We start from the raw sequence: 19330 nt of genomic DNA, 5'->3' as shown, positions 1-19330 counted from the left end.
TTGCTTAATTATGCATATTTAGAACAAGAGTTTTTCTTTTCTCAGTGGGGGAGGGGAGGAGGAAAAAGAAATAGGATAGGGAGAAGAAAATTATTTTATTTATTTCATTTTTAAAAATAATTAAAAATTTAAAAATGACATATGATACTGTCCTCAAATGATGAACTTTCTTATAATAAATAGAAGTGTTTGGGGTCCACAGTCACCTCAAGGCATTTCCACTACTGTTGTTCTCATGTTTGATTTGTTTATGTAAGGCAAATGACACCAAGTTTGAATGGTTAAATTATCTTTATTTTTCTATCAGTCATTGAACCAAATTAGTTCTAATTCATTACATCCCCAATGGAAAAAACAAAACAAAACAAAACAGCAATCTTGATAAAGAAAGTTGAGAATAAGTACATTATGTCCTATAAAGTAAGAAACTCATCAATTAATTGTGATTTACGGACATTTGGGGAAGATAAAAAAAATAGGATTTCTCAGCAGAGGTAGCAGCACAAGAGTGTGTAATTTAAAGAACATAAATTTCTCAGCTCATTTTTGGAAGAAGGTGGGGTATAAGCCCTAAATAAATAGATAGATAAGAACAGATAGACAAAGGAGCAGGCAGACAGACAGGTATGTAATTTAGGTAAAGCAGAAATTCACTATGTAGAGAAACAGAACCTTTCTATAACTTCCATATTGCAAATAGGGTGAATCTGCATGGACTTTACCATGATAGATCCTCATCCAGCCTTACTTATCTGCACAGGTTTCTCTAACTGTACACAGATTGGTTTTGCTCTAAGGAATCCCAATGGATTTGAAATACTGCGATTCCTTGTCCTTTATCACTATTTAAACTCCCTTTATCCATCATTATTTACTACATTGGACCTGGAGTGAAGACCTCAATTCAAATCTGGACTCAGATACTTAATACCCATGTGGCTATAGGGAAGTCAACCTCTGGCTGCCTCAGTTTCCTCAAGAGTAAAATGGAGATAATAATAGCACCTACCTCCAAGGGCTGTTGTGAGGATCAAATGAGATATTTATAAGGCATTTAGCACAGTGCTTGGTAAAGCAAGTGCTTAATAAATATTTCCTTCTTTTTCTTCCCTTTTCCTACCTTGTGGAAACCAGACCCTAGTCATTTATCTTCTAATGCAGCTATAGTGAGTGTTCAGGGATCCTCATACTCTCCCCTACCAAAACTTGCTTTGATCTATTTATCATGTTGGAAAGTTACTGCCAAACCCATTCACACTAAAGGGTCAATGGCTTAACAAAGGTTAATATAATACCTTCATTGGGAAATTATTTATTTTTGAATCCCTGATTGTGACTGTTGTATATATGAAAAGACTTTGACCTAGGGTAGGATTTTTTCTTCTTGTTGTGTCTTTGAAGATGTGACTCCTAACTGGTCGCTCCGGGCTTTTATAAAGGGTGCAATTAGTTGATGGAAAGAGAGAGACAGAGAAACAGAGAAAGACACACATACAAAGAGACAAAGAGAGATTTCGGAAGCCACAGCCATGTAGGGGAAATTGGTTCTTCAAACATGTCCCTGATTTCCAATCTTTTTATCTTTGTCTCTGCCTCTTTCTCTGTCTGTCTTTTCCCCTCTCTGTCCCTGTCTCTCTATTTCTGTCTCTGTGTCTTTGTGTATCTCTGTTTATGTCTTGTCTCTTTGTCTCTGTTTCTGCCCCTTGTTTCTCTGTCTCTTTGTCTCTTAGCTTATGTCTCTCCAGAAACTCTCTACTAACTCTACCATTTACACAGGCCCATGGCATTGAGTCCCATCGTAGGAATCAAGCAGGCAAAACTCCTCAGGCTTGGGTAAAAAAGTTCAGTTAAATTTTAACTAACTTTCTCCCATTCCCCTTAGTCTTCACTGACTTTGCCCAGAAATCTTTAGAGTAGATTCTCACCACAGTGCTGGCCACCAGGTCATTTTTTCCCCACCCATTTCACTCATACAGACCATTTATTAAGAATGGAAGGATCATAAATCTAGGCCTGAAAAGGATCTCAGGAGCCATGTAGTCAAAGCCTCTAATTTCGTGGATGAGGAAACCAAGGCCCATGGACATTAAGTCATTTAACTAAGGTCACACAGGTAGTATCAGAGATTTGAACCCAAATCCTCTAACTCAGGAGCCAGTCTTCTTTATATTGGACAATACTGCCAATTACAATCTGTATTAGTGGAGAGATATCCCTCATGAAAAAAATTAAAGATATTTGGGAAGAATGAAAAGAAAAATCCTAATTTTTCCTCATATGTCAGTTATATATATTTATTATAATTATTATATACATTCATTAGTCAGATAACATTTCAAAGGTAAATTTTTCTTCAATGTACCAATCAAATGGAAAGCATTTATTAAATGCTACTTTGCATCTAAGCATAACTTTACTCTAAGGCCAATTTGATAATTGGTGAATTCTTGTCAGATCCACCATATCAATCAGAAGTCTTAATCACATTGCTCACTTCCTAACTTTACATTGGGTGCCTTGTACCATGAGTATATACTCCCCCTCCCCTGCTTTCCATTTTCCTTTAATATGCTATCTTTTCCCACTAAAACGTAAACTCTTTGATAATAGGAAACATCCTACTTTCTTGTTTTGGGGGGATTTTGTTTTACCTCTAGAACTTAGCACAGTGCCTAGCACAGAGAGCTCAAAGGCTCAAATAATAACAAAAATCACTTCACAATCTAATCTACTATACTCCAGGAACTATCTGAAATAATGTCTAATTTCAAAGAAGACAACAACAACAAATATATATATATGTATATATATACATATATATAGAAAAAGAAAGAGAGAGAGAGAGAGAATAAGTACAAAAGTAGCAAATAACAGATAGCTATATGGTAGTTAAGGATAGAGCAGGAAAGGTTTCATGTAGAAGATGGTGCTTAAGCTGTCTTGAAGGAAGAGAGTGATTCTGTGAGGTGGATGGATATAAGAAGAGAGTGAATTTCAGATATGGCAGAAAGTCCAATGCAAAGATATGGAGATGGGAAATGAAACATGGCATTTTACAGAGTGTATCAGGTGAAAAGTAGAATGGATTTGAGTACAATGAGGATGGAAAGATAGTTTGGGGGCAGGCTATGGAGGGCTTTTAAAGTCCATTAAAGGATTTTATAGTATATCCTAGAGGTTATAGGAAGCCACTGAAGTTTGCTGAGTAGGGAAGAAACATGGTCAGATCTGCATTTAAAGAAAACCTCTTCGGCAACTGTATGGAATATGGATTGGAATGAGGAGACACTTGAAGCAGGTAGAACAATTAGGAGGCCATTAAAATAATCTACTCAAGAAGTGATGAGGGCCTGAACTAAGACAGTATCTGTGTAACTGCCTTCTATTTTTAGTGGCTTCAGTTTACCCTGGGTGCTATCAGATGAATAATGTATACAGGGTATCCCAAAAATCTCAGTGTAGTTTTAAGTTATTCAAGTTTAAAACTTTATTATTATTACTATCAAACTATTACTTTGATTTTTACTTTATTATGAACCTTTTTATTTATATGTGAATATAATGTAAATTTACATATAAACATGTATTTAAATTTATTATTTACTTTATCATAGCTATTAAAGCTTAGAACTACACTAAAACTTTTGGGACACCCTGAATAAAGCACTTGCAAACCTTATTGCATTATATTGATATGAGCAATTGTTATCATTGTTATTTTCAACAGAAGGGAGTTCTGCTTGGCATTCTGAACCCTGAAAAAAAAGCCCACTAAGAGTTTAGCAGTTATCCAAGCACCCCAGTGTGTCTGTTGGTGACGTGATTATTTTAGGGCATCACTGAGTGAGAACCTGACAGCAATACCACTGAAAATAAAACAGTTTGACATACTGGGCAGCAGGCATGAAAAGTATACAGAAAACAATGTTGATTCTCAGTGCATAAAACAATATCCCAAGGAAGCCAACTGCCTGTTGGTGGGACACAGATGGGCAAAAGCAAATTGCCGACTGTGGAAAAATATGCTTCAATTCAAAATGCTGGCAGATGGATGTAAAAAAAAAATTGTGCTCTGGAATCTTACAAATAGCCCCATCCAGAGTCCTTGAAGCCTTGAAACACAAGGCTTCCAGCTACTAGCAACAATCTGAAAACAGTTTTGTAACATAACCATCCTGTCCACCACCTGGCTTTGTACTGGCTCTTAAACCTGGCTTCTACACCTCACCTTTGCTTCCAGACTAGATTACTTGTACACTATTATTGTTGGGGACAAGCCTAGGACATGTAATTCTCAGCAAAGGCTCTGGCTCTTGTGAGGAGCCCTACAGACTTACCTTGGTTATTTTTTGGGAAGAGGTATTAGGGGCAGCCAGGTGGTACAGTGGATAGAGCACCAACCTAGAGTTAGGAAGACCTGAGTTCAAATTTGTTCTCAGCCACTTATTAGCTGTGTGACTCTGGGCAAATCACTTAATTCTGTTTGCCTCAGTTCCTCATATATAAAATGATCAGGAGAAGGAGATAGCAAACCCCAAAATGGGGTTATGGAGAGTCAGATATATTTGAAAATGACTCAGTAACAACAATAAAAATTAGACCTTACTTCAAATTTTTCTTCCAGTCACACTCTGACTCTGATACCTACTGTACCTTGGATGTAAGGAAGTTTATTTAAAATAGAAGGTCTGGTTTAGCTTCAAGTGCTACAGCATATCACATTCCATATAAACTTTTTTCCTCCAGCACCATGATCATTTTATAGACCTGCAGGTATATACATTCACAGCATCTTATTCAGGAGCTGAAAGGGACCTCAGGGGCTACCCAGTTCAATTATCCCATTTAAAAATGGGGAAATTGAGAATCAGAGAGGTTAAGTGACAAGTCACAAATCAAACCTGTGTCCTCTGTCTTCAGAGTCAGCCCTTTCCTTTGCATTACCATGCCTACTGTACTGAGTTCTCTGCAATGATTTGGAGTCCTTGTCTATGGAGAAACAGCTCCAGACAAGGTTTTCATAAAATAGATGATTATGTTTTCCATGTAATCCTATTGATGACATTTCTGTGAAAGTCTAAAGGAATGTAAATGATTAAAGTTGCATTTACACAAGCAACATATCAATTTTTATCATCTCAATACATTTTCTAACGGGATAGTGTTAGGAGCGACCAGTTTCTTGACTGACTGGCCAGATCTGCAATCAGAACAAAATCTCCACATGCCACAACCAGAAAGAACCCTGCTGTGACTACAAATAGGCCCAAGAAGTGAGTAGCTATGCCAGACCAGACTTGCATTTTTCTAACATCCTTTTTATTTCAGTTAATGTTATGAGGGTATCATTTATTTGGATAGCCAGCACACTTACTTTACCAGGGTCTGTTTAACATTAAGGAAATAATTTTAAATGTCTGGAAAGGTTTGCTGTCCCCATCTCCATTCCCTTCCTTGAATATTGAACATTTCTAGAGGTAGCTAATTGCAGTGAAAAAGGGAAGGTTACAGTAGATATAGGAACTGAGGGTAACTATCAATAGCTCATAGGAAAAAAATCAGGGAATAAGTGATTTCATTGGCTTGGGAAACATAAAAAGATGGTTACAACACATTTGTGTAATATATCCTCATCTTGAGAGAGAACACGATGGAAGCTGCACTCACATTAGCAGTTTAAAATGTACCAGAAGTACCTCTAGACCATTTAAAGATACTGCTAATGGAATTTCAACACATCAGAAGAAATACTCAAATCTCTTTAATTACAAAAGCAGGAAAATGAAAGCTAAATATTGAACAGGTAATCATTTAAATTTAATGCATGTAAAATCTTGGATCATTTCTTATGTAACAATTAGGTCAGCCCAACAAACAAGTGCCAAATATTTGCCAGTCCACTATTAAAATACACACTCCCAAACACTCCCAACAAGTGATTCAGCAAGAGTAGACTTAGAAATAGCTCTCTTTAGGAAATTGTTTTCTCCCCCAAAGGGACATTTCCAGGTCCCCTTATTGTCTATTATAGATTCATATAATGTTGAGGATGGATGGGACCTTAGACATCTTCTATATAGCTCCTTCATTTTGTAGGTGAGGAAACTGAGCCCCAGAGAGGCAGAATGATTTGTCCCAGATCACACAGCTTATAAGCTACAGAGTTAGGTCACACACTTAAGGTCCTTCAGCTCCGATCCAAATACCACTATGCCATGCAAATTTGAAGTTGCTCTCCAAACCTTAAAAATAGAGAGCAAGTGAATTGCAACTAATTCGTAATATAAAAAGGCAAGGAAATAAGAGGTAAAATAAAAACTATAGAGATTTAAAAATCAAAAAGTGTTTGAAGGGGTCTATAGGGTCTGAAAGATGTCCTTTGGCTGCATGCTCATATAATCCCTTCATAGAGGTACTATAGTATACTGTGTTTATTATGGGGCTTTGAGTTCAGATTCTTCTTAGCTGTTAATATTCTCTGGCTGTGAGGCCCTGGCAAGTCACTTAAATACTTCAGACAACTCCTTAATTGCAGATAATTATATTCTGAGTTGGTGTGGAGTCCCCCACTCCCATAATACAGAAATCATGACATCTTTGGGCCTAATCTAGATCTACAGATTTAGTCCTTGCTATTTCATCACAAAAGAAAGGATAGCCAGTTTATACTTGAGTAATAAGGAAACATACTTACATTTCTCTGGGAGCAGGGCTGTGCATAGCATGTGCATTTACTTCTTCCTCTGGAGCCAATGTAGCTTCTATAAAATATGTTATGGCTAATATGTGACATGACCCATCTATTCATTCAGTCCATATCAATAACCCATTTAGATCACTATTGGACAATGAATACTGTGGCAATATGCATGAATCATTAAGCCATGAAACAAATACTTTGTGTGGGTGACACAGTTCTTCATTTCACACATCTGGATACTTAGAGAAGACAAATTTCACCTGGTTGGCTAAGACTTGGCTAAGTGAAGGCTGTAGTCATTTGTGTGTATACTTTCCAGTTTGGTGGCATGCACAGCCAGGTCTACTTTGTATGAACCAATTGACACTTAAGAGTCAGGGAAGGCTGTCAAGAGACAATACAGGCAGACCCTACCTAATACTTCTACTTGGTTGTGCAAGGTTAGATAAAATGACATCATAGGGGCCAGTTAATTCCATTGGAACAATGTTATATTTGTTATAAATAGGTGATGGGATAAACAATGTAGCATTGGGCTTTCTTCACTTGATGGCAAGGTTTAGTGATAATATATTAATAATGTTATTGAAATACAATCTAGGTTGGGGTAGCCTTATTTGGGTTAAGTCTGGAATAATACTTTTATATCAGGACAAATAAGAAGCCTTATTGGGTTTTCCCAGCTATTGGTTGGGGGATGTGGGTGGGGGAGAAGGGACAGGGGAAGGGAGACTATGTCAATGAAGAATGTTCACAAGTCTGTGTTATTAAAAATATGAAGTCAAATTAAACCAATAGGATTATAGGTTTAGAACAGGAAGTGACTTCATGAGTCATCTAGGACCCTTCCCCCCAATTTTACAGGTGAGGAAACTGTAACCAAGGAAGGTGATATGATTTGCCCAAGGCCACAGACAAAGTAAATAGTAGAGCTGGACTTTGAACTCAGTCTTCTGGCTCTAAATCCAGCACTCTGGCCATTACACCCCACTTATGTCACTAAGAGGCAAGTTTGTGAGGCATCTAGCTAAGTCTTGAAAACTACCAACATAGACCTCAATGACCACCTATGGAAATACATTTGTTTAATCCACAAGCTTATGGCCAACAGGACTGGGATCCAACCACAAAGGCCTTCTATCACAGTTTTCAGTTGTGTACTGGGGCAAGGAGTGGGGGCCTGAGTACAAAGAAAAATAAATTTGTTTTTGAGATCTTGAATTTGAAACGTGTATGGTCTTACTAAATAGCAAGCAGCTAGTAATAACAGGGAGGGGCAGAGATAAAACTGATAAAATGGCAGGAAAAAAAGAACAGAAACAAAGTGGAAATATGGGAGAATCAAGAAATTATACAGTTTTAAGTAAATAAAAATAAAGCACTGAATAACCTAGAAGTAGCAAAAAAAAAACAACAATTTGGGAGAGGAGAGGTGATCTGAGAATATAGTGAGTAATATATATTTTAGAACTTCTGAGAATATAGTGAGTAATATATATATATGAACTTTTTTCAAGTCATCTAAAATATGCTTTAATCATGGAGGATGTGTCTACAATAGAGTATTAAAGAGATAGGAAAACTTCTTAAGAAAAATCAATTTGTTATTGAATTGACCTAGATTCACTGATAAAGTTTCAGTTTGCATATAATCTTTGTATGAAAACTGATGACTTTTCTATATTTAGAAAACTTTCTGGTGAGTTAGTAGGTCCCAAAGGTCTTTGATAACTTTGTTGATCTTGCTTTTCAATTTCCCAAAATTTCAAAAAACATTTTTTGTTAGCAATTAATTCTTTTTGCTATATAATGAATAAATATGAAGCCCAGTTTCTTAAGAGGAATGATATCTTGATTAGTGATATATAATTTCTGATGTAAATACTCTGTAAGTGACTGAGGAATAGTTTAATAAACAGTTCTAATAAAGGACTTTCAAAAATATTAAACTGAGAAAATCTGTAATAATTTTTTTGAACTGTCAGGAAAATCCAGTAAAATATCAAATGTGAAAGGTATGCATATAAAAAGAACTTATTCTTGAAATGTCTTTGAGGTTCTCTGGGGTAACAGAATGGATGTGTAACTTATGAACTCTGTCTGTTGTAGACTTTGACAGAGCATTGTATCATGTTACCAAAGAATTGAAAAGCATGAAGAAAATACAATAGCAATTTTTAAAATTTTAGAACAAACTTCACAAACAAGCTTATTCTTTTATTGTGAGGGAAAAACTGGATTTTTTTTGAGTGTTCTTCTTTAATGAAAAGAACAAGTGATCAGATTAAATTAAACTGATCCACAGAGTTGCTCTAATACTGTCATTTCTGTAGGCCAAATAAGAAGCAAATGAAATAGGGGCAGCCAGGTGGCTCAGTGAGTAAGAGCACCGGCCCCAGAGTCGGGATGACCTGGGATCGAATCCATGCTCAGACACTTAGCACCACACCCAGAAATAACTGGCCGTGTAACCTTGAGCAAGTTACTTAACCCCAATTGCTGAAAAAAAAAGAAGAAGCAAATGAAATAGAAACAGTTTGTCTTTTATACAGGATCAAAAGATTTATCAACAGAAAAAACAAAACAGATGATGAGGAAAACATTCATTTCCTACGTCTAAGATTTTCATCTAAAAATGTTGGTGTGGATCTATTTAGTCCTACTGAACAGAAAATAAATGAAAAGAAGACTACATCAGTGATGATTTCTGGATGGCAAAGGAATTGCTTATAGTTCTCTGTTAAAAAAAACAACACTTTAAAATACAGACTGTGCAATTTTCTTCAAAAAATGATCATGTTTTTATAAGGTCAATTTAGAAGGCAAATTAGAAAAGGACCATCCACATGTTCACAAACAATTCCCTTTGGAACTCTTGAAATCAAACATTTATTTTACTATGTTTGTATCATTTACACTGTGAGACTTTTAAGGATATGATTAGGTTCCTGCAACATGACTTGGTAAAGACTTATGAATCATTTTTTTATTTGATAACATAAAAGTTTTTCACATAAATGTCCACTTACATCAGTGTCTTATCTACATTCTCCATTTTTGTTTCCTACCTCTCTTCCATCTATTTTTCTTTCCCTTTACAGATGCCAATATTTAGGAAAATACTCAGTTGAATAATAATTGATGTACCAAGAGGAATCTGTTTCCAAGTACATTCTGTATTCCTTTCCAAGTATTATAAACCAAACCCCTTCTCAAAGACAAAACCCAAAACATTTATCCATGTTTGCAAATAATTATGTACAGTAAAATCAGACATCAATTAAAAAAAAAGTTTGGATTAGCCAAATATTTTTAATAAAGAAGAACAAGCAGTAATAATTAAAATAATAGTTGCTCTGTATTATGTAGTATTTAGATTAAGTGGATATCAGTTCAATGTTTTACTGTACAGATAGTTGTACATACAATATATGTGTGGAAAATGGAATCATTTCTTACAGGCTCTTTTCTAATAGAAAATGCATTTTGTTTTATAACTTGTCTTGATTTTACTATAACTATCATTAGTATTGAATTTTTTGGCAAAAACTCCTAATTAAAAAAAACACAAATGAACATATCTCTCATGATTCACAAATATCGATTAGTTTCAGTACCTAATAAATTTTCCAAGTGTTGTCCTCTGAAATAAACTTCACATACATGCCCTTGAGAAAACATTCTTGAACAACCACTCATATGTGTTCTATCCATGCATGTTGGGAATTGCTGCCTGAGGCATACTTTTTGGAGCACGTTCCAGAATTTCACAGCTGGAAGAATCCTAGAGATCATCTAAATCCAACATCCTTAAGAGGAAACTGAGTCCCAAAGAAGACAAGTTGAATACAACAAATTACTTAGTCATAGAACTGGTAAGAGGCCAAGCTTCCTAACTCTCATGGGATCCAGTGTGCTTTTTGTTTTCTTAAAACTCTATCATACTCTGGTGAGTATGTCAGTCTGTCACTGGTATCTACTGTTAAACTCATTTTTCTAACTCAGTAACATTAAATAAAAGAACAGTTAAAAATTGTACTATGAGTTGTATTATTTTTACTTTTTTTCTTCTTTCACAAATGACAATAAACAAAGTTAAGTATCAGGAAGTCTTACTGTCTAAGGGGAATGAAAAAGAAAAGAGAAATTCCAATTAGCCTTCATAGTTGTTAACAGTAATTTTAAAATCTTTTCTAGAAACCAAATTCAGACAAACTTGAAAATCAACAAATGCAGTTAAAACCTGGTTGAGCTACTTCATCCTTTCCCCCTGAACCATCATATTGTAAGGAACTTTTCTAAAGGAATAAACAATCTCTCCACTCCTTCCTCAGTAACAGCAATTAGCAAATGAGCACTGGGCCTTGACACAAAGGATAGTCAATGAATGGCATATACAGGTTGGTTAGTATACTTGTGAAAGACTGTGCACAGAACTGATTACACAGGATGGATCATTATCATTCTTGTTTCAAGCATATACTCAAGGGGAGAAATTAGAGGTTTGGACTTCTGTGGCAATAGAAAAAGAGGCAATATAAAATAGAGTGTTTTGAAGTTGATTAGGTTGGAAATGTAAATGCAGCACAGTAAAAAAGAAATACCCATGATGTTTGCTGTGGCTTTGTTAAAAAAAAAAAAGAATATCAATGGAATGTCTGCCAAATACTGAGGCAACACAGGTAGTAGGAAATCCTGTTGTTTTCAAGCTTCTATAGGGATAAAATTAAACAGCGGAGAGTTTAAAAATAATTGTTAGAAAGCCCGTTAGCAGTATCTCTTAATTAGTTTTAAGGTTTAATACTTATTATGATAAACTTTGAAGAAGAATGTGTGTGTACATATATACATATACATATATAGTACGTGTATATAGACATACTATATATATGCATATGTATATATAATTTTTAGGGATTGCTTACATTTATCATTCTTATTGTTTGTATAATCTTAAGTAACCCTCTACTTAATGTCAGAAAGAACTATGCATCAAGACTGATTTGGAAATACAAGTTCAGAAACGTTTTTAATTCGTTTGCTCTGTATCTTTTAATTTATTTTAATCTCTTAAAGTGCTAATGAAAATCTTTACTATTCCCTGAGAGAACTTTCCCTGCCTCTTATAAATTATCTTTATATTGCATCCTTTCATATTTGGTTATTTCTACTTTATATTTGTATTTAACTTTAAAATTTTTTGCAACGACAAACAGAATGTCAGTTTAGCTATGATTAATTGTCCAAATGGTTAGTACTTTTGTTATCTTTTCAGAACCTGAAATACGTTTAAGTTCCTGAAATAAAAAAATGTGATAAATTCTGTGAGCATAGGAGAAGAGGATAATTATGGTGTGTTTTTTTTCCTTTCTTCTATAAGGGACTTTAAAACAGACTATCATTTTAAAATCTAAATGCTATCACTTTACGATAATTTTGAGGATTGTCAAATGTGATTTCAAAAATAATATGAATTTTAACATTAAAGATACCTTCTCTTTGGAGGGAACAGATGTAAGGCTTTGATGGGAATGAAATCTCAGTGATATCTATTGTTTTTGTTCAGTTCTGCTAGCAAATTTGTTTCCATGTCCTTCAACGTCCTGTGATTTGATCATCATCTATTTGTTGAAATGACCAGAGGAGCAATGTTTTTCACTTGATGCAGATCATTGAGAGTGTTTCAGAATATAGTTGACCTTTGGGCACTGCCAATACTTTTGAATATTTAGACTTTTTCTAACGCGTCTTCTTTCATTGCAGATACACAATCCACATTTAGGAGACTGCATTTTCTTCTTAGAAAAAAGCTTTTAATAGCTGAAGTATAATCAAGATACACTTAAATATTGCTTAGACCTAAATTTGTCAACCCTATGTTGACATTCATGTATGAAGGTTAGAGAAAAATCATTGATGTACATCCACCACAAATGACCATAAGCTCAACTCTCACTTTTCCATCAGAATAATCAAGGAACGCAATTCAGAAATAATATTACATCCTGCATTTTATTCAATTCCATATGACAAAAATAGTAACCTAGACTAAGACATCCATTTCAATCAGTAGATGTGTCAAGCCAACAAGATTTAATCATAAAAAATATTGGATCTAGGTAACAATTCCCAGCTGGTTCAGGGAGGCTCCTAGCCCTACATGGTATCGCAGTATAAAAATAGTGTCTCTCTTCACCATGCAGAGAGGAGTGACCTAACCCTGAATACAAAATGGGGTCAGTCTTACTGTACCTTCATCAGCCATCTTATTTACAACACTTTACATCTCTCTTTTGTTAAGTTATACACATCCTTTACGGAGAAGAGATAACACTACATGGTACCAAATACTAACAAAAAAATTCACACCAAAAATGACACATATAAATAAAAACATTCAACTGCTGAATTACAGCAACATTAAACCACCTCAGTTTTCTTTTTCCAATGCTTGTAAAACCCCCAGATCCCCCACATTCTGCGGTAAAAGATAGCATAATATGGGGAAGTTCTATTTCACCACTGTAGAAAACAGAGCTGTATAGTTCATTGTTCATTTCCAATAGAAATAAACAGCTAACAAGTCTTCAAAACTCTTTTCGTTCAATTACACGATGGCAGAAATAGTCCATCTTCTTACAGTAATTTTTTTTGTTGTATAAGAGATTGTCCTATTTTTTTTTCAGTCTTAACTGAGAAGACCTCACTGTCTGATTCTTTTCTTCAGGGGCATACAACTCCTTGCACTGTTACCCAGCTACCCATGATGTCCCTTGAACAATTTTGTTGGACGGAAGTTCATAGTGTCAGACTCCACCATGCTTGTAATGCACAAAAATGAGGTAGTACACAAAACATTTACTGTTCAAGTTTTGATTAAGCCCCAGCCTCACCAGCATCCTAGCTTAAGAGGAGTGGAACCAGTCCCTTTAGCTATATGATGTTATTTTAAACAAAGTAATCAGCATAAAATGGTATTATAATAATCAGAGGACATTGTGCTTTGTTGTAATCTGAGATGATAATCATCAAATTGGGAATTTGGGTTGCTTTACAGTTATGACTGATTATACTGCCAGACACTTAATATTTCTTCCCAGTTTACTGTACATAATACCAGTGCTGTGAGGCAGTCAACAGCTTGTTTGTGGGTGTGTGAGAAAGAGACACAACAGATTACAGTAAAATTAAACCTACACAATGTTCTCTTTACTGTTTCCTGGGCTTGCATTGATGTCACAGTCCTAAGATTAATTCATCAAAGTTTTGTTAGGGGTGGTCACAGTATTTAATGGGCTTTGTAGAAAAGTTAAATAAATCATTTCAATTTCAGAAATGGCAGGCCCTATTGTACTGAGGATCTGACAAATCTTGGTGGCTTTTCTATTTAAGTAGCATAGATCTCTCATATTGTTTGACCTTAAGACAAAACAAGAAACTGTAACGGGTTTTTTTTTTCATTTTCCTTAAACCAAAGTACTATTTATAAAATAGTTTACATCTCTTTTTTTTTATTTTCAAATTATAGACAAACCTCCCTAATACAAAATACTAAAAGTGCAATAGTATAAATTAAGAGTTTGCAACCACATTATACAAACATTACTTTTTTATTGTACAACTTTGATAACATGAAATATTTACTCACAACTGTTTATAATGTTGTGAATAATTTATGGTGATAAGGTTTGTCTGTAACTTGTTTTCCAATCATTGAGCTACAGACCACACTACATTTTTCATTTAATAGAACAACTGTCCACATAGCAGCTACAAATATTTAAATAAAAAAAGATTTGTTACTGACAGGTACTTGCACATGAAAAGCATGCTATCTTTCCCAATAAAACTTCACAATTTTGCCTGCATTGAAATAAACCACTTACTTATAATAAAACAAATCTTGCCTTAAAAAAAATCACATAGCCAGATGTATTTTGCAGTACAAAAGCTTCATTTAAAGATGGGGCTAGTATATTGTCTGTTACCCGCATAATCTTAACATTATAAATACTACAGACAAGGATACTGTCATAATACACAGCATGGGGGTACTAAATCACTTATTTAAGATTAAGATTTCTAAAAACATAGTTCAAGTTTCTAACTAATTTGAACAGAACCAGCAAATAAGTTTGACCAGAATGCCGCAGTGAAGCCCCCCCCCCCTTTTTTTCTTTTTTCTCTCTTAGGTGATCATTAAGTTTTATAAGAAACAAAGTGGACATGGTCTAACCTCTTTCAGTTGCTAATGCAGTTTCCATTGACTCCTTGTTAACTTAAATTTTAAAGGTTGCAGAGTTCTCAATAACAGTCAAACTCACTGTTAAAAGAAGTACCATGCAGCTCTTGCAAGACAACTTTTCAGCAGCCACACAGTTAATGTATTTTCTGCTATGGATAAAATTTTAAAGGGAACCTAGGCATTTAGATAATAAGACTAATGCTTAAAACTTCCAAATTTGTACATGAAATAGAACAAATGTGTTGATTAAGAGTCCCAAGAGTTATTCACATTTCTCGCGTTTAATTTATACCAATCTCCTTGTTATCCTCAATAAACCTTGTGAATGGACGACTGGCTCCTGTTTCTGAACTTGCTTTGTCCAGGCCACCAATAGGAGGGCTGCTGCCTGTGCGAGCTTTGTCCATACCACTTGTAATGTTACTTAAGGGTGGAATGGCACTTCCACCTAAACTTACTGGGAGTTGTGGAATGCCTCCATTCTGTATGACTGAAATCTCATTGTTCTTCATAGCAAGTCCATTGGTGATCGCTGCAGCATACTGGTTCCAAAAATTGGGGTCAACATTCATTGCCCGAGCTGCCAAATCCTTTTGGAACATTTCAGAGAACTTCAGTGCATCACCACCTAACAATGCCATAGGATTTTCCACAGAGAGTCGGCGGCCACGTCTTGCAGGGGCATTATTCCACATGTGAGTTCCCATATGAACCTGCATACAAAATATGAGAGAAGAAAAAAAACTACAAATAAGCAAATTCTCATAACTTAAATTGTTGCTTTGCTGTATACAGTCATTTGCCTAGGATTGAAGTGTACAAACCTTCAGGTACTTATTGGCCATTTTTCTTTTTCTCCCAAGCAATTTGGAGTGACAGAAAATGGTTCATGTGAACTTTCTGGGGAATAGCTTATGAGCAAATATGCACATTATTTTCATTAGAGACACAAAGTACATTTTAACATTATGAATGTGTGTTCTTTGAGGTGACAAAAATTTAAACAACAAAACACAGTTGTCCCAGATTCACAAAACACAAGGGCCGCCAAGAGAATGTTTCAATATGTGAGAATAAAGACCTGTGCTCTCTTACTATGTTCAGCTAACTCCTTTGACCTCCATTTCCTTCTTCTAAACCATCTAGCAATTTTTCCCTTGTTTTTTTCCTCCTGTACTCTTGCTTTACTGCCTTCCCTTCAAATAAGAACTCCCAAATTAGTTTTAAAACATTCTATGAACTTTCTGTGATCAGAAGATGGTCCTCATTTCACCTTTATCTCATGCATGCCTATCTGAGCTACGAGAACAATAGGAATATTGATCTCTGAGGTATCTTTAAAAAGCCTACTGAAACCCAACTTTCCCAGATATGCATTGTTATATAGAACAGAAATCAGGATATGCAATAAGAAGCAGTATAGAGACCCAGGTCTACTGGCAATAAATCCTACACCTTTTCACAGAAGTGAGCTTGGGAAAACATCCTATGGGAGGATATGAAGTGGGTTTACCATGTGCTCTATTTTTTTTCCTGAATTTATTTTATGCTCCTCTACACTCCAGAACTTGTATATTGCTCTCCTTCAGCTACACCCCTACCTCCACCAGCTCCTCTTTGGTGACCACATAGAACAAGAGAACACATCTTGTTGTTGTTGCTGTTTTTTAATTGCTTAGCAAACCTCACAGTTGCTGCAGCATTTTCTTTTTTTTTTTTTTTATAGTGACTGAGTTTTATTCTGTGACAGCTCTTTAAAAGTTGGTTTCTTTTCATCCCAATGTTCCACTGAGTGTTGGGCCTGCCTGCCAAGGTGCAAAGTGCATTCACCGCCTAGCTCATAGAACAGGCTATAAACACGCATCTGGCCTTAGCTTCATAAGATCAAGTTTGAAGAACAGGCCTTGATACACACCCACACATCAGAAGGCAGGACTGAACCCTTGCATGTTATCATGCTTGACAGGAATGTATGACAACATACAACAGGCTTCCTTAGCTTCTCATTTCTCCTGGCCAGGAACACAGCAAAATTATAGCCTGTAAAGCCTAAGAGAGATGCCTTTCAATAACTCTGATTTCCTTATGGGTTGATTTTTGAGATTGAGAGTTTTCCTTCTTACCTTGAGATTCCCCTTTGTGGTAAAAGCTCTACCACAGATTGTGCAACCAAATGGCTTTTCCCCAGTATGGGTGCGCTCATGTATCTGGAGTGCACTTGCTGAGGAGAAGGTCTTCCCACACGATTGACAGTTGTGCTGCTTAGGCGTTCGCCGTGGTGGGGGTGCCAGCATAGGAGTGAGGCCTGGATTCATCACTGTCTGTGGTGCAGCAGGAACCTGGATTCCAGATGGAAGCGGAGGGCCCTCCCCCAGTGAGATCGGCTTGCTGTGACCATTCACTTCCATTTTGATCATAGTAGGCGCAGTGCTGGTGACCAGGGTAGGAGTACTTTGGCTGGGACCTAGAGTAAAGTTGGGTTCAAATAACTGAGAAGGCAGCTCTTTTAATTTGTGTGTCAGTAAGTGCTGTTTTAAATTACCCATAGTGGAACACCCGCGACTGCAGATTGTACAAACAAATGGACGTTCTTTAGTATGGCTGCGGTAGTGAATTTCCAATGCACTCTTACAAGCAAAAGGCTTGCCACAGATATTACAAACAGTACTTTTAAACTTACCACGTTCTCTGTTGAGGAACAGCAGGCTAAAAGGAGCTTCCTCCTTGATGACTGGTCTGGCGGGGGTAGGGGCTGTCAGATCGAGTGCACCTCCATTTTCAGGAGCAGCTGGTGGACTGTCTGGTTTTTCTGTCTTTAGTGGTGTTTCTTGTGGATCTTCTTGGTTGCTCAGACCTGGAGACTTGGACCGGAAACTTTCACTGTTGCTATTTACTGGAGACAATGCTTGCATGGATGAGGAGGATTCTGACATGGCCGGGCTGCCTGCACTCTGGCTTTCAAGATCACCTACAGCTGATGAGGAGTCATTACTTAAATGGTCACTTTCCCCTGATCCATTTTCTATGGATTTCAAGCTGGTCAACTGCTGACAGTTCATGACAGAATCAATCATTTTCATCTGATTCTCCAGGGCAGCAATACTAGAGATTACAGATGGTGGCGAAGGGGGACATGACCCAGAGTAAGATATTAGTGGTTTGGATGAGTCACTTGCTGTGTCCTTTAACTCTGGGTCTTCTTCCATAGAATTTTCATCAATGTCATCATCATAGTTGCTCAGAGTTTCAATATTTTTTTCATCATAAGAAAGTTCCGAGTCCATGGCATCCTGGAAGCCCTCTGGTAATGGCGTATTTGGAATTTGTCCCCCCATATGCATACGAATATGTTGCTGAAGAACAACAGCATTTGTAAATTTCTTTTGACAAATGGGACACGAATGCTGTACTCTTAGTGGTGGCTTCGCTCGATGAACTCCAAAATGTGTTTTTAGATTGCCTTTTGTAGTAAAGGCACGTCCACAAATTTTGCATTTAAATGGTCTTTCTCCTGTATGTGTTCTGTAATGCATCTTGAGAGCACTCTGACAACTAAGCACCCGGTGACAAATGACACATTGATTTGGATCTGTCATCTTCTTATCAATGTTCTCAACTAACTGTTGCAGCTTTGAGGTTTCTGATGTTTGCATAGAGTCAAGCAGACCACCAAATGGGAACTTTGCTTTGAACTGGTCAGAGATTGTTGGAAGCACAGGGTTTGGGAGAGTTGTGGAAACACTGCTATCTGTTACAGTGGTAACAATTGAAGTGGAAACTGTAGTAACTTGCACGCTGATGGAGACTTCTCCCACTCGTGTATTTGTGGAAGGTAAACTGATGGGTTCAGTTTTTGCTAGAGAAGACCCACTGTGAATTGGTTGTGGGGATTCTGCAGTCACTGTTATGCCTGACTCAGAATTGTTCAGACCAGGGGATAAAGAAGTGCATTCACTTGAAGCAGGAGATGGCCTCTGAGGTGACCGGCTTATGGGAGTAATACTTGGGGAGTCACTATAGCTATTAACACCAGGTATAGTGGGAGGAAGCTGCAGTCCGATGGAGGTGGGGACAGTTGGCAACACTGGCTTGCTATCTAGCCAGGTTGTCACTGGTTTCTCAGGCGGCAGTGACATTCCATAGGGAATTCCAGAGCAAGTGGGGACATTGTCGAGGTATTCTGGAACAGGGTAAGGATTCATCTGGATATGGGGATACTTCTCCTTGTGCCTCTGAAAATGAACTTTTAGATTGCCTTTAGTTGAAAATCGATTCCCACATATGTTACACTTAAAAGGCCTCTCTCCTGTGTGAGAACGCAAATGAATTTGTAAAGCACTATCACTTCCAAAGACCTTGGCACAAAATCTACACTTATGTTTAAA

At 36.6% G+C, this 19330-nt stretch overlaps 1 protein-coding gene across 1 annotated transcript in view; it reads right to left on the bottom strand.

Moving 5' to 3' along the window:
* Positions 1–12595: 12595 nt before the first annotated feature.
* SALL3 (spalt like transcription factor 3) overlaps positions 12596–19330 on the bottom strand; it is a 22893-nt gene continuing 16158 nt past the window's right edge. The window contains exons 2-4 of the mRNA XM_069094994.1: positions 17626–19330; positions 17069–17409; positions 12596–15658 (exon numbers count right to left, since the gene is read on the bottom strand). The exon at positions 17626–19330 is cut by the window's right edge and continues 1238 nt beyond it. Of these exons, the coding sequence (XP_068951095.1) occupies positions 15227–15658; positions 17069–17409; positions 17626–19330 (2478 nt within the window). The 3' untranslated portion in view covers positions 12596–15226. The remainder of the gene's footprint in view (positions 15659–17068; positions 17410–17625) is intronic.

Source organism: Petaurus breviceps, unplaced genomic scaffold (genome assembly GCF_028583685.1).
Source record: "Petaurus breviceps papuanus isolate PSGF00001 unplaced genomic scaffold, PetGlider_PUasm1.0 224, whole genome shotgun sequence".
Lineage (NCBI taxonomy): Eukaryota > Metazoa > Chordata > Mammalia > Diprotodontia > Petauridae > Petaurus > Petaurus breviceps.
This window is presented reverse-complemented; position numbering and strand designations above follow the sequence as displayed.